This window comes from Pseudopipra pipra, chromosome 21, assembly GCF_036250125.1.
Source record: "Pseudopipra pipra isolate bDixPip1 chromosome 21, bDixPip1.hap1, whole genome shotgun sequence".
Taxonomy (NCBI): Eukaryota; Metazoa; Chordata; class Aves; order Passeriformes; family Pipridae; genus Pseudopipra; species Pseudopipra pipra.
This window is the reverse complement of record NC_087569.1, coordinates 7,827,295-7,846,768: the sequence shown is the minus strand read 5'-3', so window position 1 is coordinate 7,846,768 and position 19,474 is coordinate 7,827,295. Positions and strand designations below refer to the sequence as shown.

The 19,474-nt window shown below is 48.8% G+C and overlaps 3 protein-coding genes across 8 annotated transcripts in view; 2 read left to right on the top strand and 1 right to left on the bottom strand.

Annotated features, from left to right (window-relative positions):
* NCOR1 (nuclear receptor corepressor 1) overlaps positions 1–2,914 on the top strand; it is a 60,193-nt gene extending 57,279 nt beyond the window's left edge. For all 3 annotated transcript variants that reach the window (XM_064677448.1, XM_064677451.1, XM_064677449.1), the window contains one exon: positions 86–2,914. In XM_064677448.1, coding sequence (XP_064533518.1) covers positions 86–273 — 188 coding nt within the window. In that variant the 3' untranslated portion in view covers positions 274–2,914. The remainder of the gene's footprint in view (positions 1–85) is intronic.
* Positions 2,915–4,039: 1,125 nt separating this feature from the next.
* TTC19 (tetratricopeptide repeat domain 19) lies at positions 4,040–8,177 on the bottom strand. 2 transcript variants are annotated; one of them, XM_064677536.1, is made up of 10 exons: positions 7,979–8,177; positions 7,791–7,867; positions 7,613–7,723; positions 6,949–6,987; positions 6,404–6,460; positions 6,223–6,284; positions 5,597–5,691; positions 5,243–5,397; positions 4,804–4,966; positions 4,040–4,356 (listed from the first exon to the last, which is right to left on the bottom strand). In XM_064677536.1, exons 1-10 carry the CDS (start codon positions 8,160–8,162, stop codon positions 4,223–4,225), a joined length of 1,077 nt encoding a protein of 358 aa, XP_064533606.1. In that variant the 5' UTR covers positions 8,163–8,177; the 3' UTR covers positions 4,040–4,222. The 2 variants fall into 2 exon arrangements, with proteins under 2 accessions (XP_064533606.1, XP_064533607.1); XM_064677537.1 differs by lacking the exon at positions 7,613–7,723.
* Positions 8,143–19,474, top strand: part of ZSWIM7 (zinc finger SWIM-type containing 7) — a 32,642-nt gene continuing 21,310 nt past the window's right edge. For 2 of the 3 annotated variants that reach the window (XM_064677552.1, XM_064677553.1), the window contains exons 1-4: positions 9,219–9,316; positions 11,075–11,096; positions 13,831–13,933; positions 18,395–18,499. In XM_064677552.1, the coding sequence (XP_064533622.1) occupies positions 9,241–9,316; positions 11,075–11,096; positions 13,831–13,933; positions 18,395–18,499 (306 nt within the window). In that variant the 5' untranslated portion in view covers positions 9,219–9,240. Of the gene's footprint in view, positions 8,267–9,218; positions 9,317–11,074; positions 11,097–13,830; positions 13,934–18,394; positions 18,500–19,062; positions 19,370–19,474 lie in introns of those variants that run through there. The other variant, XM_064677554.1, reaches the window with a different exon arrangement.

Here is a 19,474-nt window from a genome sequence, read left to right as displayed (position 1 = left end):
ATTTTCTGATAGTTGTCACAACCAACACCAGCCTGGCTTTACACAGATCTCTCAGAACAGCTCCTGTTTTTGCCTTTTGATCCAGGTTCCACCCAGTTTCCCTACAACCCGCTGACGATGAGGATGCTCAGCAGCACCCCCCCGACATCCATCGCCTGTGCCCCCCCGTCCATGAGCCAAGCAACCACTCACCCACAGAACAGGATATGGGAGCGAGAGCCTGCACCACTGCTTTCAGCACAATATGAGACTCTGTCTGACAGTGATGACTGAACTATGCAGATTATTATTTTTTTTTTAATTTGCGGGTCAAAAAAAGAAATCTATTTTTGACTTGTGCCCACAGAGACTTTCCAAGAGAGCAAGGGCCACACAATGAAGAATTGCTGGAGAGTCTGTTCAATGCCTTCTGCACAGGCTGTGCGTTGGAGGATTGTGGTTGAGAAGGTTGACTTACTAAAGATAAATATGTAAAGAGTTTTTAAAAATGTGGACTATTCCTGCTCTACATCTATTTGTAAAGAAAACCATAATGTCTTTTAAATCATTCTTCTGTAAATAGAGAGTACTTTTTGCAGTGTTTTTTCCCTTGCTATAGTATCTGGTGTACTTATGTTCAAATCATTGCCTAAACTTTGGGGGTCATTTTGTAATTTTTTTTAAGCATTTTCTCCAGTGTAGAATACTCTTCATAACCCTAGCCTCCCTCTCAGCCTAGCCTAACCAGAACCCCAGCCTCCCCACCATCATTGCCCGTTTAATGCCATGCCACTTCCTGCAGGCATTGTGCTTTTATATAATTTTTTTTTTTCTCCCTAGACACACTCTTTCAGTGGTGTTCAAGCTCTTGTGAAAATGTTGATTTTTAAGACTGACCCCTTAGTGAATTCTGTACATTAACATAGTCCGGTTCGCTGGAATAAGATGATATATTTCTTTGAATTTGAAATTCTGCCACATTGTAAATTTTTGGTGCAGTTGGTTTTATTTAGCAACACTGCAGAAATATTATTGCATGGGTATGTTATGGCTCATTTTTTTGAAAGGTTAAAGAAACAAAAAGAACAGCTTCTGGAGGCATACCTCACTGTTATGCACACTGGGAATTTTGACTGTGCCCCGAAAGCCTATCTTAGTGTTTTCTGTTTCTGCATTGTATGCAGTCAAAACAGGCTACTAAATTTTCCTGTCATATTTAACCATATTTAACAGCAAATGGTTTTTCTGAAGAGGCTCTGTGTGGGTTGATAAATCCTTTAAGAAGAAAAACCTCTACATCCCAAGTTTAAATAAAACAAAGTGCTTTTATAGAATAATTGAGCAACACACGAGTCAGCTACTTGGCTTCTGTTACAACCAGTTTGAAATAGGTACTGTGATTTTCACCTTCCTCCAATCTGATTTTTGTAATAATTACTTTGAAGTCTGTGTCCCAGTCCCTGTCCCTGTAAGCAAGCTTTTGGTGGAAGTCCTTACAAATGCTTGGCTTAACTCCCGAAGTGTGCAATACTTGTTAGGGTGATTTTTATTTTTAAATTGTATATGGTACTAGGAGAGTCTCCTTAATCATTCAGTGCTTGCTATGGTATGCTTGTAGCTCATGTACACACACATCTGGTTAGTGATATCACAGGGTGCCCTGACATCCATCTCCAGAAGCATCTTATTTTATGCTGCACTGACCTCAGGAAGTGAATTTAACTCTTCTGGGGTAGAAGGACTGATTTACAGATAGCACTGAGCTGGGGGGGTGGCGTGGTCTGTCAGATTCCAAACTGCTTTTGCATCTCATTGATCAACAGAGTCTTTGCCTTGAAGTTATTTTCCAGTGAAAATATTTGGACTTTACCGCTGTGTTTGTGATCATTGTATGGAAGGTGTAAAGCAGTGTGTAACCTTAAGCCATGTGAGCTCTGCAGCCAATGGAGGGACTGTGATGGTCCAGTTACAAACAGGAAGAAGCACAGAACTATTTATCAACAGCAAATTTGTTTTCAGTCCTTTAAGGAAAGCCTTTTTGCCCCAAGTGTGGGAAACAAAAAAAATCCAAAGGAACTCATTTGGAAACTTGACACTGTGTTGAAAATACAGAATTATTTTGCTACTTTCTTTAAACACTGCATCAGAGTAGATCCTTTGGCAGTCTTAAATCTCCTTGCAGTCTAAGAAAGATTTCTCTCATCCTCCCATCCTTTACCCTTCTGGCTTGAAGCAGTTTTCATCCTGTTTGTAGACCTGTGCTCTTATTTTAACTCTCTTTTTTGTTCCCACAGCAACATATACTGGAAAACGAGTTGATCTGCCCTTTTTGTAGATTTAAATTTGGAGTGGAGAGTTAAGTTCCATTCTTAAGCTCACTTGTTCTCACTTTCTTAGTGTAACAAATACAATGTGAAAGAGGCATGTACAGACAAATGTCTTTGCTACCTGTACAGTAAGTATAGCATGTTCATTGCAGAGCTTCATGTTACTGCTGCAGCAGCAGCAAGATATCCAAAGTAGGATAGTCACCTTCTCCTAAGATACAGCTTGAGTGGCATTTGCACATAAAATGTTGCTGCTTTTTTGTTTGTTATCTGAGTTTTAACTTCTCCAGTGTAAAAAACCTCTCCAGAGCCTAAGTTAGGGTTTACCACAATTCCAGTAATCTTCAAGTATGGAATTACATCTGCCCTGTTTCAAACAGGAAGGTGTTTGTAAGTCATGTTTACAAAGTTTAGTTTACTACAGATTTTTACCTGATTTCTGATCAGCGCTTTCACAATGCTTTCATCTTGATATGGTTCGTGATTCTGATATTGAAATCATTTAAGACTTGAAAAACCCATGCATCATAATTTCCACACAATGTCTTCAGTAGACAGTGACTTCTGGATTCAGACCAATCAATAAAGGGGATCAGTTCTCCACTTGCTTTTCCTGTGTCTCCCTCTTGTTTTGCAGCATCAAGCCAGACCCTGCCCTCCGGGGCTCTGCAGGGCTCCCAGTTAACACTGCTGCTGTCCAAGGGCTGCCACTTCAGAACTAAAACCAGAACTTTAAAGGTTGGCTTTAATGTGTCAGAGCTTTTCTGTCAGTACGGTCACATTTTTACTTCCTAGAGCTTGCTGAGAACAAAGATGTACATGAGTTAAGTTTTTTCAGCTTCAGTGAACTTCTACTCCAGAAAACCCACATGCCTTAGCTCTAAGTTCAGCAGAGCTGAAGTTGCTACTGGAAGTGAACTAATAATGATGCATTTAACATTGAGGGTTGTCCCAACCAGCTGAAGTTCTGACAACTGAGAGGTTAAAATTATGCTTGGTTATTGACAAAACTAGTTCATTCTGCTACCCTAACTAAATAGGGAAATTGATAATTTCTGGTTTAATTCTCCTCTGTCTTTAACATTAGGCTTCCTGGCAGGGCAGAACTGAAGAATTCTGTTGTATAAAGCAGCTGTTCATACTTGATTCACATGAAGGGATGTAGCTGACAAAGCTGGGTTTGTACATACCATCTTTTCCAACAGGAAGCCTCAGCATTCTAACACTGACCTATCCAAGGAAGGAGGACAGCTTTGGCACTCCGTGTGCTCTCCACTGGGGTAAGGGAGCCAAGTGTTGTATTTCTGACAACAGCTCTGTTTTGGTAACAGTCTCACCCCTCCCCTGAGAGGGCATGTTCTATCTTTGGATGCTCAATGCTTTGAAGAAATACCCTTGATCTTCAGGCAACCTGTTTGACAAGGACACGGGGTTACAGCTCTGTCACAGTGCAGGTATAGCCTGGGGAATGCTCTCCTTAAGTTCAAACACACTGCACTGTAGCACTGATAAAAGTGTAGCCCCTTTTGTGCTGTCCAGGATGTAAAGAGTGAGACAATTCCTGCCTGTTCCTTTTCATGACTTGCTCTAGTACAGCCATGTTTTGAAATGGAACACTTCTGCAACAGGCAAGTATTAATACCAGGCCAGGCCTGCCCTTTGCTGGCAGTCAAAGTTAAATCACTAGCACAGTAGGTCACTCTAACCACACACTGCACCACAAATTCACATAGTTAAGATTTCACACCTTTATTTTGGGATAAGTTGTTGGGCAGTAGCAGCCCTTCCTGTTTAGCAGTCCTTGAACTCCTCCTTGCTGCTCCCCTGGAGAATTGCACTGAGCTGGTCCCAGGTTGCTTGTGCTGACCAGCCCTTGTTGCCCCGGGCCACCTCAAGGTTGGACTCTGTAGCCAAACTTATTTGGAGCCCTTTCTCCTCTTGGCCAGCTCAGCTAATTCTTCCTGGATATGCTGGACAGAAGCAACATCCCCCTTCTGTTGTGCCTGCTTGAGAGCTTCTTTGTACACTTGTTTTGCTTGCAGAAAGTCTTCTGTAGCAAGAGGGAAAAGAGGGATGGCTACCCAGGTACATCAGTCATTTTCAGAGTCCCCTCCTGAAGCTGACCACGTGCAAAGGACAAGGACTGCTTGGAGCACATCAAGAACTAGGGAGATTCAGAAAATATCCTGCTGGGCTGTCACCTGTGACAGCTGGACAGCAACAATGACTGGACACAGTGCTGCATCAGCATTAATATCTCATGGAAACAAATCTCATGCATGTCTTCTTCCTTTTGGAGCCAGTAACTGTACACAGAGGACAAGGTGAACAAGACCCCCTGGCAACCTTCTGGGTCAGCAGTTGAATTCAGTTTGAATTGCCTTCACAAAGTCAGACCTACTGCTTAAACTAAAACTAGTCAAGCAAAGCCAGCACTATAGTTCAATGCTACAATACAGTCAAGCACAGTGACAAGCTTGGGCATTGATTTACTGACCTTTGTGCATCAGAATCGCTGCCAGGTTATTCAGCACCATGTGCTCCTCGGGGTGCTGAGTCTCCCTTGCCAGCTCTGCCGCCCTCTTCACGTAGGAATAGGCCTCATCGTGGTGCCCCTGGGCATCCAGCACAGTCGCCAAGTCGTTCATCAGGACCACAGTCTGCACCAGGACGGAAAGGGGAATCCTCAGAGCAAGACTTGTGCAGCAGTCTGAGGCAGCAGAAGCATCACATTCATCCCCTGTCACTCTAATAAAAGCAGCATTTGCCAGAGAAGCTTTCAGTAAGAAAGTGCCTTATATTTCTACATTTGCATGCTCGTCCTTTCCTGGCAGGAAAACAGCCTTACTTAGTGCTGGGCATGTTGGATGTCAGCAAAGCTCCCTAGAGATCAGCCTTTCTTTCTTTAGTGGTCCAACCACTGTAGTACAAGTCACCTGTGGATGAGTCTCTCCCTGAACATCATTTGCTATCTGCAGAGCCTTCTCATACATTTTCTGGGCCGCTGGGAGCTGGTTCACGCTCAGGAGGTACCGAGCGTAGGAGTCCAGGCTCATCCCGAGCAGGAGACGGGTGTTGGCCTTTTCTTCAGCTGCAAACAGAGAGGAGTGAAGTGGTCACTTGTCCAGGATCAAGCACAAGTCTCCATCCTACAAGAGCAGGAAGCTCATGCAGTGTTAAGATAATGGCCTGATATGAAGGTGGTGCTTAGGTAATATGGAAAGCAACATCAAAGGTATGAAAAAGGAGAAAGGATAATGAGGAGCCTTTGGCAGACAAGGCAGTCCCACCTGGTAAGACATCCTCAGGCAAGTCCTTTTGCTTGGCAATCTTCTCCTCTAAGGTCAGGATGCAGAACTGGTATCCAGCTATGGCTAATTTGTCCCTGAAAAGTGCAAAGCAAAGCCCCTTCCATCCCTGAAGGGACAAATGTGAACACCTTCAACCCCTCATTCTAGAGGGCCTGCAAGGCTAATTTTCTCCTTCTGCAGCCCCTCAGTGCTCTCTTTATCATGGCCTGAACCCTTCTCTTGGCCCATGGGCAAAAGGATCCAGGGGGTGGACAGGACCCCCTTCCCCCCACCAGGGCTGACTCAGGCCACCCATGCTGAGGCTTCACTGAAAAATGAGGCTACAAGTCACCAGCCACCAACTGCTCCAAAAGCCTCTGCCCAGGGAGGTGTGGATTTCAGTTCTCCATGGCTGCTTCTGCCCTGAGCTGGGCTGGTCCTTAAACCACTTGCTGTGCTACACAACAGTGGACAGGCAAATATGTGTGTGGGAACCTTTGAGCTGATGGTGTCTTGTCACATCAAAGCTTCCTCAGGCACTCTGTTCTTAAAGAGCCTCTGCTTGGCCACTCCTGCCACTGTGAAGCTGAGATGAAAGCCAAAGATGCCTTTAGCAGGGAACTCACTGTTTCTGAGCAGCGTAGATACTGGCCAGCTTGAGGGACATCTCAAGGATTGCATTGTCATCCTGCCAGGAGGACACACAATGCAACTGTCATTCTTCCTGCACCTCCCCAACAGAAACTTTCTCAGAGTGTTTAAGAACTTAAAAATCCCCATCTTGTTGCCTTTCTCAGAAAAACATACCTCCTTCATGTCCCCTGCAAGCAAATAGCTCATACTTGCTTTGTAGAGCTTTTCTGCCTGAAACGAGAATTTTGAAGAAGATACCAAGGAATGATGGCACTTAAAACAAAACAGAGGCAGCCTGCTTGGAGAGACCTGTCTCAAAGTGGTGGCATTTACACTGTGCATCAAGTTAGAAGTGAAAGGCTGACCAGAGCCCAGTGGACTGCTATACCAGTCAGGCATTTACCATGTCTGTGTGTGCTCAGGGCTTTCCCAGATTCTCCTCGGGACAGCCACCTAAATGCTCAGCTGTGGCATTTGACAGTAAGAGGTATTCCTTCCCTTGCACACCATGTTGGAGCTCAAAATTTAACCGTGAGAGCATCTTTCTCAGCATCACGTGCTCGTGGGACTGGCAGTTCTATGGCAGATTGTTCTGCTTTGCACTGGGGAGTCTCTGCCTCACAGCCCTCAGCCTGCAGCTTGTCCCAGCACACCACAGCTTCGAGATCCTGCACGAGATGCCAACATCTTAAAATTCAGAGGGAAAACCAGTTACTCACATTGTCCAGCTGTCCCTGCATGAAGGCCACGTTTGCCATCTGGAAGAGACAAAGAGTGCTGAAGCTCCACAAAGGTAGTGATGTTGGGGTTTAGAGATGTAACAAGAACTGGCAGTGCTTAGAAACTACAGATAGGTGAGCCAAGTGATTTACAGAAACAACAAAGAGGGGAGCTTAGGCAGCCAGCAAGGCAACATCCAGTTACTTTTTAACCAGGTGCATTGTCCTGAAGGCGGTCACTTAGAACTTTGGGAGGCTCCAGACAGAGAAGACCACCAAGACCCTCAATGAAGACCCTCAGAGATCTTATAAGGATATGCATATATGCTAAGAAGTGTTGGGAAATTCATGAATATGTAACAGGAGTGCAGGGAACAAAAAATTAATAATTACATAATGCTGACATATGAGCTGTAGTGGAGATACCTCGGTGTGCACTTGGGTGAAACGATGACCAGTGCCCTTGGCACCAATTAAAGAATGCCTGATTTCTAAAACTCACAAGTTGAGTTTTAGAAGTTTCTTAAAAGGTGCTTTTAGGCAACAGGAGCAGGGACGAGCCTCAACTCGGCTGCTTTTGTTTCTCCCTCCAGCTGCACCCCAGGTCCGGAATCCGGCACAACCCCTCCCTGCCCGAGGGCACCCGTGTCCCGCAGGCCCTTACCACGCTGTAGGTGTAGGCGATGGCCTGCCTGTTGTCCTCCTGGTGCGACAGCCGCAGGGCCTGGTGCAGGAGCCGCTCGGCCTCCGCCAGCTCCCCCTTCATGACGCTGAGCTGGGGGACCCGGGGCCGGTCAGCGCCGGGCCCCGCGCCCCGACCGCCCGCGGGCCCCGCGCCTCACCTTGGCCTTCTTCAGCAGCAGGATGATCGCGTCCTCGCCCTCCTCCTCCTCGGCGTCCCGGGGGAACAGCGACAGCCCTGCGGGGACAGGGCAAAGGGGGATGGAGTCACTGAGTACGGAGTCACCGGCGATGGAGTCACCGGGGATGGGTGATGGTCACCGGCGATAGGTGACCGCGGCCTCCTCACCCCCCAGGAAGGCCAGTGCAGCGCCGGCCGGGCGGGCCCAGCGCGGCCGCGCCAACGCCGTGGTGGTGCCGGTGCCGGTGGTGCCGCCGCGCTGTCCCCGGTGGCCACGGGCGGGGCAGGGCCGGAGCACGGCGGGGCAGCGCCGGGGCCGCAGCCGGGACAGGGCCCGCGGCACCGCCGCCATCCCGCGCGGGCCCTTTAAGAGCGCGCGCCGACAGTGGCGTCACCGGAGGCGGGCACCGGAGCGGGATCGGGATCTGCTCCCGCTGGGAAGAGCATCGCCGGCAGGTCAGGGAGCGGTTCCATCCCCCCTGCCCAGCCCCGGGGAGGGTCACCTGGAGCGCCGTGTCCGCTGCCGCGCTCCTCAGGGCAGGAGGGACACGGAGCGCCTGGAGCGGGAACCGCGCGGGGCAGCGAGGGATGGAGAGCTGGAGCGTCTCTCCAGCGAGGAAAGGCTGGGGGAGCCGGAGGTGTTCAGCCTCGAGGAGAGATGGGTGAGAGGGGGCCTCACTGATGTGTATAAATATCTAAAGGAGGGATGTCAGAGGATGGGCCGGGCTCTGCTCGGGGGTGCCGAGCAATGGGACAAAAACTCGTGCTCAGGAAGCTCCACCTGAACATGAGGAAGAACTTCTTCGCTGTGCAGTGACCGAGCACTGAACAGAGACCAGAGAGGCTGTGGAGTCTCCCTCACTGGAGATATACTCCAGAACCATCTGGACACAATCCTGTGCCATGTTCTCTGGGATGGCCCTGCCGGGGCAGGGGGGTGGGACCAGACGAGCCACTGTGGCCCCTTCCAGCCTGACCCATCCTGTGGCTCTGTGACCCGGGGTCGCTGTCCCAGCACGGGTGGCTCTAAATAGCCCCGGGAGCCCCTGGGGACCACAGTGCAGAGCAGCCATTCCCTGAGGGATCCTCCGGGGCAGCCAAGGCCGGGAGGGCTGTGCAGGGAACCGGGACACTCCAGGCACAGCCTCCCCCTGTCCCCATCCCTGTGCCCTCGGTCCCCTCCATGGGACCTGTGTGTGCTTGTGGGCATCTGAGAGAGACCCGCGTGTTTGTGAGGAATCCTGTGTTCCCAGAACGTGTGAAAAACACATTTTACAAGTTGCTGAGGATGCTCTTCCTTGGCCTTGTTGCTGGATTGGGATAGAGCACTGCCTGGATACACCCTCCTGGTTTGTGGGATCCACAGTGACCTTAATGATTTCCCACTGTCTCCTGTTCTCGCTTCCAGGGATGAGTCCAGTGCCAGTGGGATGGGCAGTACCTTGCCAGCAGTAGCAGAAGAGCTTCTGAAAGAGATCAAAAAGGCTTTTCAGGAGACCTCACACGGTATGTAAAGGAAAAGCAGGATGAGCCCAGCAGGCAGTGGCCAGTAATGCCACTGTCAGACCCAGGCAGTGATGAGGGGCTTTGGCCACCCCTTGTTTGCATCCTCTGCAGACCCTGTTGCCTCAGGGATGGGCTTCACCTTTGTATCCCTCTGTGGAGACAACACAAAAGGGTGTGAAGCACAGATAATGGGGAGCAGACCCTTCTCAAAGTCAAATTCAAAAATTAGATTGGTTGGGACACGTGGTACTTAAGGTAACGCTGCTTCTTAGAGCTTCTGGTGGATGTGGTTGCACTTGAGGGATGATAATTTACGTCCCTCTATGCAGGAATTTTGCTGTGCCTTCTGTAATGCTGCTTTTAATTTTAATTTCAAAACTGGAGTTGAAAGGGAAGTCTTCATAAACCTGATCCCATTGCTTGACTGACCAGCAGAGGGGGATGTGTTGGTGATCTCAGGGCAAGGAACAAACTTCCCTTTGCTTGAATGAAACAAGCATAAGCCAACAGTGAAATCCTGGCCAATTCCAGCAGCTAGTTAAGAACAATTACCTTCCCTGCACTTTGGATCACTGACTGTTTCTGTAATCTGTGCTAAGAGAGTATTAATGTTTGTGTTTACTTGATAAGTAGCACAGAATGGCTCTTCCTAAGGAAAGTGTCTGTTGAAGGAATATTTTTAACTGCACTAAAAGCAACCAAATAAGCCTTCAGAGAAGTGTGTCTGAGCACTACGTGGGAGTGAGGAATGGGCAGACACTTACTGTCTAAACTGTCAGAGTGACCCCAGTGGCAGCTTTTTGGAACACTTGCAGCATGGCTCCTGTCAGGTTAGAGCAGATCCAAAATCTACACGTGACTTTTAAAAGAGCTTTTTAAATCCTGTTGTAAATTAAGGGGAAAAAAAGAAGTCAACATTCCTTTAAAGGTGTATTTCTCCTTAAAGCACAATGGTACTAAGGCACACACACTGAGACAGAGCTGTGGAAACAAACTGATCAATCACTTTGGAGAATTAAAATAAAGTTGGAAAATTCAAACCGACAGTGCAAGTCATAAGGGATATTTTTAATTGTTGGAACAAAAGATTTTAAAGTAAAAAAATCCAGATCTTCCAGTGGGATATGGAGACATAGTACATTGTGTCCCATGGGTGATAACAGAGAGATCAGATTGGACAAGCAGAGCCTGAGCTGTTAGTACAACAAACAGACTGGGTTTTTTAAGTGTAACTTTCCAGCTTAACAAGAAGTTCCAATAATTGAAGACATGATGTTTCTGTGTGCTGCATTAAAAGCCATAAAGTAGTGGCGCCCTGCAAGTCTGTGCTGGGAAAAGAACAACATTTTTAAAGTTGAGTTCTCAACTCTTGCCAAAAGAATTTCAGGGGAAACAATATATATATATTTTTAACCAACTCCTTAAAGTGACAGAGTAAGTTGTTGAGGCCCCATGGCTTTTATTGTGTGCTTTTAAAAGTAGGATATCATAAAAGAAAGTACATGTGGGCTTCTGCATTTCTTTTTAAAATTAATCCCTGGGGTTGTGATTGCTGTACTTGGTAAGTGCCTTAGCACTACCATAGCAATAATTTTGCTGCTCCCTGTTGCTTTTTTGGTGGCTAGAGAGGATGGTTAGAGCCCTGCAGTCCTGTGTGGCCTCTGGGGGTACCTTAGGGAGGCACTGGCCTCCCTGTGATGCTGTTTCTCACAGTAGGGAAATTCAGCAAAATCACGTTTCCTTTTCTTTTTCTTGCAGTCCCTGATGAGCTGCTGCTGGGGTGAGTATCTTTTGCTTCAGTTCTTGTCCCAGGTATCCTGAAAGGGCAGTTGGTGATCAGCTCTCATCACAGCACTGCTAGTTTTCTCCTGTGTTTGACCACGTGCTGCATGAAACGTGTAACTGCTGCGTGGTTTTGCTGGTGTTGGAAATGCAGGTTCAGAGAGACCATCTCAAGGGTTTTTCCAGAAATTCATGGAATTCTCTCTGTGTCACTGCATCTCCTGTGACAACCTGCTCTAATTTAAACCCCAGGATGTTTTAACCTGAGCTCTGAGTCCACCCTCAGATGTGGAATGAGTTTTCTGTGAGAGTGGACTGTGTTTCAGGGTGACTCAGGCCGCTGCCTCTCACTGTGTCCCCATCACTGTGAGCACAGCAGCACCCTGAGGTCACTTGTTCTGAGTCATGGGCACGTGTGATAGAAAGGGAGAAGTGAATGTATCATCTCCCTGCACGAGGGAATTGTTAACCTGAAGATTACCCTGAGAGGTTTCTGCTGTTCTCAGGTCAGTGTAATCACCCTTGTGTTGATTGCAGCTTGTGAACATTTCATTCCCAAGCAAGTCTCCTAAGAGATCCAAGTTTCACAACATCAGCCCTCACTAATTGGTGTTGAAGGTGGAGAAAAGGCAGTGTCACAGTGAAAAGAGACTTTTCAGATTTATCTTTAAGTGTGTGTTCCTGCCTACCAGGAGAAGAGATCACCAGGAACCCTTTCAGGCCTTAATCCCTTTGTGTTAAAGTTGTCTAAGGTAACACTTGTGAAAGGTGTGCTGGCTCCCCCTCCTGGGACCAAAACGGCCTTTGAAGGGTGGGATTAGATTTGACAAGTCTCTTTTTGTTTCCTTCTCATCACAAAAGAAAAGAGAAGGAAAGAAATTCCCATGTTAAGTTTAATAAGGGTCGGGTGGTAACTCTTGGCAATCAGATTTCCATCAATCCCCTGTAACCACCAGATCTGAAGTATTCTGATTTAATTTCTGAATCTCTTCCAAATCTCTGAAGTCCTTGAAGTCCTGTTAAACTGATCAAATTATATATATGAGAAAAGAACTCCCTAAATTTGAAAGAGTTACTGAAACTCATTAAACTCAGCCCCCTTCTAGTCCCAGGCCTAATCATTAAGGAATGTCTTACGTTAAGCGTTCCCCCACCCACCTCCTCAGCCCTCAGATGAAGCCAGTCCTTATTGCCTTGAGTTTGTGCAACTGGAGTTTTGGTCTTCCTGGAATCAGTCTGTCTGCTTGGCTTGTTATCAATGAGCTTGACTCAGAGGTGTAGGTCAGCCTTGCTGGGCTGCCAGGGCTCTGCCTTGGTGTGTCCTCACTGGAGCTGGAAACGTTCCTCCTTCTCCTGCTCATGTTTTGTGCTATCTTTTCATCACTGCTGATTTTCTTCTTGTTTACCCTTGTAACTAATCCAGACTACACAGATTTTTCTCAGCGGATGAAAGGTCTGCAAAGTTAACTGAGTTGCCCCTGAGCAATTTGGAACACGCTCAGAGCAGCTGGATTTGCAGGTCTAGAATTACTTTTAAGCCCACAAGCTGTCTGGACAATAGGCTAAAGGTGCAGATGTCCATATTTAACATACAGCTTATCATATACCCATGCAGGGCATCAGCAGGAGATAAATCCTCCTTGCAGGGATGTGCAGGGAGTGTGTAGATGGAAGTTGCTGTGCCTTAAGGACTCACAGCTCTTTATTTTCCACTTGCTGGTGTGGAATTTTACAGCAGGGAGCACAGCAGTGGCCAGACAGAAGTGAGTGCCTCTGTGGGGCTGCCTCACAGCACTGAAGCCAAGGAGAGTCGTGTGCCTGAGCAAACCTGGCTTAGCCTTGTCTGTGCCCCATCCCAGGCACTCTCTGATCCATAAATGCTGTGCAGTAGTGCATTCCTGCCTGGAAGGAAGGGGAAAGGGGTTTTAGGGAGAGTGGAGGGACATGAGCATGTGCTGCCCCTGGGTGTTTATCTGGGATAATTTTGCTGTCTCTGAGCCCTGCTGGTAGCTGGATTAGAGATGTAAAACTGCTGCTATCTGGTGGCTCCATGTGCAGTGGAGTGTCTTACGTCATTCCCTGATAGTTTCCTGCTTCCTCTTTATGCAGTTTGGTGGGTAGAGAAAGAATAATTTATCCCTCAGTTGCGACTGTGATAGAGGAGGCTCCATCACTACAAAATGACTCATTCATCCTCCAGGGTTTAAACCAATTTCCCTGGGACAAGGAAGGAGCCCCATTGCTGCACTTCCTATTGCTCCAGGAGCTCTGTGTCATCCTGGCTCTGTCCTTGCTCTGAGGCATGATGTGTGGACCATGACTGGAGGTGGGATTCAAGGCCAACTGATCAATCACCTGATCCAGGACAATGCATCCAGGACAGCTTGGATGTACAATTAAGCTGTCCCAGACCACAAGCCCCTTTTCCCTTTAGCAAATCTGGCTCCCTGTGCTCCAGTGCTGCTCCCAGTAAAATCCCTGTTTATGCTTGTTGTGCTCAAGTGACAGTTTCACAGTTACTGCAGCAAGGATAACTGGGCTCTGTGTGTGGCACTCCTGTTGTCTGTAACCTCAGCTACATCCCCTGGGATTTCCTTCCTGCAGCTTCTCTTTGCCAGCATGTCTTATTTTGCTTTGGCTGCAGGCTCCGTAGGGCCACGTCCATGGACTAGGGCTAAGCCAGGTGGCCTCTTTTTGTGGTGTGACCTAACTAGAGACACATTCTCTTTCAGGCTGAGGTTCATATTTGGCCCATGTGCTGTCCCAGCTTTGGATTTGGTGGATCAATGTTCTGTCACCCGAGTCATGTCCCCCAGTGGAAGGACCCTGTACCAGGTACACACTCCTCTCCAGCCTTGCTTTCTGATGCTTTCCAGCTGGCACGTGAGCCAATACTTTCCTGACTTTGCAGAACATGGAAGGGCACTTGGATAAACACAGAGAGAATATCAGTGTTTTACAAACTTCAGAAGTGATAGTGGAGAGCAGCAGCCACGGACTAGAATTAGAACAGCACAGTACACTGCCATCTTCTTTGTGGCTCCCAGCCAGTCAGAGGTAATTTATGTGTTTGTGGGTGTCACAGTCAGAAGGAAGTTTTCCAGGGATTGCTAATTTTGCTTTATTACTCTCATCCTATGCAACAAAGGAAGTTCTTCCTCTTGACCAGTTGTACACAACAGAGTGTTATCTGCCATCACTGCGTTGCTTTCCCTGTTGCACACCAAACCTCTTGACCTCTGCTTGGCAGGAGGATCCTTGCTGCCTGGGAGGAAGTGATGCAGGCCAAATTCCGTGGGTTTCATTCTAGTTCACTTGTAGCCAAATCTGTGAATCACAGAAACATCTTGATAAAATGGCATTTTAGGGAGAAGAGCTCACCTTAGCCCTAAAGATCAAACTCCTCTTGCAGCACAGGATGGGAGGTGGAGCTGAGGCTCATTAGGTGAAAAGAGGAGCCTTTAAGAGATTTGGTGGAGCACCCAATTCCCACTTAGCACTCCTGACCCCCTCAGGTAGCACAGCCCCTCCACTGCTGAACCTGGGGCTGTGCTTTTCACACACCACAGAAGGGAAATCTCTTTGCTCGCTGTTACAGCAGGTAAGAGGAACATTTCTAAATATCCTTCTCTCCTCCAATGGAGGTCCTGAGATGCTCTGGGATCATTTAGGGTGAGAGAAGAGCTGTGAAGTCAGGCCTGGGTAATGACACAAACATTTCTCACATGTTCAGGGCTTGCATTGCTTCATTTGCACATCGAGTCTTTATCGCCTCTGGGGCCCTGGAGAGAGCATGGCCCCTCCAGAGAGTCATGAATCATAAACATACAGTGCTCAAGAACACAGCCTTAGATTTTAATTGAGGGCTTGCCCGTGGGTATTTGATAAAGCCTAAGAAGCTCTGCTTCCAGCACCCTTAGACAGCAGCTGCCTCAATAATTAATTGAACGCTCAAAGGCTTTTCCTTTTTTACTGTTGCCTGTCTGAATATGCCACTGGGCAGAGAATGGTCACATTCCCTTTGCAGAGCTTTGTCAGGCCGTGCAGGCTAAGGCAGAGCTTTGCAGGGCATTGATTAATAACTACTGATGGCCCCAACAGCTGGATCAACACACTGAAAGAGAGCAAGTGTCAGAACTGCTCTCCTCCTGCCTCTGCAGGGAGAGGGAGCCATGGACTCCCCTGTGGAGAAGGAACCCTGGGACAGGTAGGTCAGGGCTGGTCACCAGGAGTTAATGCAGGACAAAGCTGTAGGAAGCAGCCCCTGCCTGCAGGTTCCTGTGTGCTTCCCAGCAGCATTCCTCTTTGGTGGAGCCTGATTGCTGATTAAGGCCACACTGATGAGTTCATTAGCAGAGGAATCCGGAGAGATATTTTCTCTGGGGGTGTGAGGTTGGTCCCATTGTGAAATTCTTCCTCAGCAGCAGCTGTCTGAGATGCAGAAACAAAGAGCAGAGCCTCCCTTGAGGCCACTGGCTGGAGCAGTGACAGGAACACAATCTGGGGTCGAAGGAACTGAAACTCTGGGTGGGACACTGCACTGGAGAGCCACTTCATTTGTGTGTGTGGTGTAAACATGCAGCCCAGCTCTGCGCACTTGGGGAGAGGGGGGCATCTATGGCTGCCCGGACACATCCACAGTCATCTCTTTTAATTACTCCCCAGAAAGTCATCTCTGCCTTTTGCACCCAGATGTGGTTGAGCTGGAATGTGAGGTGGTGCTTTCACTTGCAGCTGGATCTGGAGAACTGTGCTCTTTGAGGCTGGTCCTGTTGTGAAACTCCTTTGGGTCGTTACAGCCAAATCTGAAATGTTGATACTTCCATATCACCCAGCACATCTTAGGTAAAGTTTCAGGGGAAGAAGACTCTGCTCAGACAGGCCCTAGGACTGCAGCCTGTAGTGTAGGCAGCTCTTGCCCTCAGGAGCTGAGATGGGAGAAGAAAGACCTCTCTGTCAAGTGAAAGCTATGATTTGGGCTGTAATGCCTGGGCATTAATGCCCTTGCTGCTTCATAGAGGAGTAGCACTGATGGAGTGTTCGGGGGCTGATGTTACCTCAGAGTTGTGATCATCCCAGGAGAGCCTGTGTGACACCTGCCTGTGCTGCAGACTGAATCCAACCCATGTAACTCCAGCTCAGGGATAAATGACCCTGACCTGCTGCAGAGATGGTGGATCTGGCTGATGGTGGAGCTGTGCTGGATTTGGCAGAAGTGCAGAGTGGTGACCAGGCAGCATTTGGGGCTCCCTTTAGCTCTGCCCAAGTTGCAGGAATGCTGAGCTGTGGAGTGAAGCCAATGAGCAGGGGGAGAGGCAGTGCTTTAGCCCTTTTGCCAACTGCCACTTGCATTGCTCACATCCTGCACTTTCATGAGGTCCTTCTCTTTTATGTCTTTTTCCATTCATTTCCTAGAACTGTGTGGGGTTTGAGCACTGGGCCTGGCACAGACTGTGGTGCTGCCTGTCTCTGTGTGTGTGCTGGTGGCAGCAGGAGCTGCCACGGTGCCTCAGCTGACCCTCCTGTGTCCCCACACACCGGCAGGGACACCACCAAGGGGATTTTTCCTCATTGTGCAGCCAGCAAATGCCTGGAGATGAGGGCGGCGGAAGGAAATCTTGTGGCATCTCAGGGCCAGGAGAGCACCCCTGTGCCTGGCTGGGCTGCAGCTGGCCAGGAACAGAGGCACCTTTTTCTCTTAGTCTTTGGATTTTAGATTCTGCCTTATTAGGCAGAAGCTGTGTTCTGTTCTTGCCATCTAGGTCAGGATGGGGGAACGCTAAGCTCAGCCCAAATCTGGCAGTGTCTGTCTGTGGCTTCCCCCCCTCCTCAAAGGAAAACACTTCTGAAGGAAAGGCACCATCGGAATACTTCATCTTGGAAAAAACAATCAAAGGGGCTAGAGGAAAACAAGCTTATCACAAGTGAAACAAACTCAGCCTGGACTACAGGGTAAAGGCCAGACTGAAAAAAGAGTGGTTTCCACTGAAATGGGAATGTGTCCCGGATCTGCTGGGACTAAGAGGGATTTTGAGGCATAGAAACTTTTGTGGGAGAGCCTAAACTGGATGTTACCTGTTGGGCAAAGGGTGCAGAGAGAGCTTCAGGGGGCAGGAGAAGGTTCCCCTTGCAAGTGCAGCTCTGGACTGGGAGGGACAATGTTCCTCTGGAGGGGCTTGGAGTGCCAGGAATGTCCTGGAGGGGAGCAGCACTCTGCAGAGCTCCACTGGCTTTGCACTTTTTTGTGTTTTTCTTTGGATTTAGGTGTATGTGAGCCACAAATCCAGCCAGAATCTAAAGCTTAGTGTGGGAGAGGGGTGTGTTGTGCCCTCAGAGCCTGGGGTGTGCAGTGTGCAGATCCTTCCCCTAACACAGGAGAGGGCAGAGCAGTTGGCCCTTAAAGTAGCTTTCTAAAAGCTATTTTCCAGTCTCGAAGAAACCAAAAGAGGAATAATAATCCATAGGCTGGCTTTCCTATATCCTGCAGTCAGCTCCAGCAGCTCACAGATTGCTTGTCTGTTTATCTGTGCTGGAACAAATGCTTCCCTCACCCATTTGCCTGCACCCCGTGCCCCTGGTGCAGCAGGAATACGCCTCAGGACCAGCCTGGCAGGGGAACAGCATGTGGGAAACGGAGGCAGTGCTGTTCCCAAACCAGAGATGGAGCAGGGAGGCTTCTTCTCTGGAGACTTCAACTTTGTTTATTCAGACAAATCTGGATTCCAGTAGCTGCAGCTGGTTTTGGGAGCAGAACAGCAAGAGCCTTCGCAGCCTCCAGCCGCTGGAGGTGGTTAGAAAAGGAAAGGCCTCACTGCAAGTGCTCCCTGCTGCTCTCCTTCCATCGCCAGGCCCGTGGTGGCTCTGGATCCACAACTGGGCTTTGTGTGACAAGGGAGTCTTTGTCATCTTCAGCAGTCTGCCAGTACTGGGGGAGGGAGCTCACTGGAGGGGCTGGCAGCTCACAGGGAGATCAGGGATGGTGCCACTGCCCTTCTCCTGGTCCCTTGGCAGCAGACAAGTCAGTGGAACTGGGGGTCTGTGCAAGCAGAGGTGCAGGAGCACTTCCTTACCTGTGGGGAGAGAAGCTTGTAGAGAGCATGGGGAATCTGAGGAGCCTCAAGGTTAGCTGGGTCACTGCAGTGTTTGGGGACACTTGTACTGTGACACCTGCCAGCTGTGACACCTGCCAGCTGTGAGCTGGGAATCATTGGTGGGAGGGCTCAGTCCAGGTCCAGGTTGAGTGAGAGAGTTTAAAAAGGAGTGATGCCTCTGACCCTTTGGCTGCCTTTGTTTCAGGTCCTTGGGAGCTCAGGGAAACTCTACACCTGCTACAGCTCCTGCCACTTCTGCACATGTCCTGCTTTCGGGTTCTCTGTGCTGCAGAAGAGCGTGAGCCTTCTGGTGAGTTCTCTGCTTCAGCCTGGGGCCGGGACAGGGAGCAGGGGAGAAGGCTGTGCTCTGCTCCATGAGCAGCCTGAAAGTTCCAAGGGAGCAAACACGAGTGTTGAGTTGGCCATGCAGGCTGAGCCTGACCCACTGTGTGACTGGCCTCTGAGAGCTGCAGCTGGTGAGGGGACTAGGGCTGGGGAGGGCTTTTGTTGTTCATGATGCACTCCTGTTCCGACTTCCAAGAGATTTATAATCCCCAATCTCCTGGGACAAGGGCTTGTGCCACTAATGGAACTGCCACATGGAATCTGGCTGATGGAGGGGTGCAGTTCACCTGGTGCCAGTGAGGGAAGGCTCAGCTGGCTGCAGTTGTGGGGAGGGTGTCAGGAGCCAGGACACATTTCTGTGTCACATCCCTGCATTACATTATCCTGGTGGCAGAACTGGGGCAAACAGAGCACCACCTGTGCCAGGGCTTGGCATGCCAGGAGGGGACCATGTGGTTTATTAGACCCATTCTGGCCAGGATGGATCCCTGGTCCAGGCAGAGCACAACATTCCCATAAACTTTGCAGTGCAAACACATACTCGCCGTCTACCTCAGCCAGGCCCTGGGAGCCTGCCAGGAACTCACTGTCTCTGAGGAGCAGCTCACAAGCATCTTGCTGGCTGAGGAAGAGGAGGAAGGATGAAGGATTTGAATCACATGGGGTTGTACTTTCTGTGTACCCTCCTGGAGTTGTAGCTGGCATTTTTCATATCTGCAAGGCTGTCAAATGCTCGTGGTGGCTGGCAGGTTTCTTACTGTGCTGCCAAGCATGACATTAATTAGCAGCTTTGTACTGATAAATTAATTAATAAATGTTAAGAAGCTCGTGTTGACTTCTGTTTCATTAATTAGGCTGTTCTTGGGATTTCTGAAGATGTTTTAACTAATCTGTGATATCGTGATGTGGGGATGCAAACGCTCCAGCAGGTCTCTTAGTG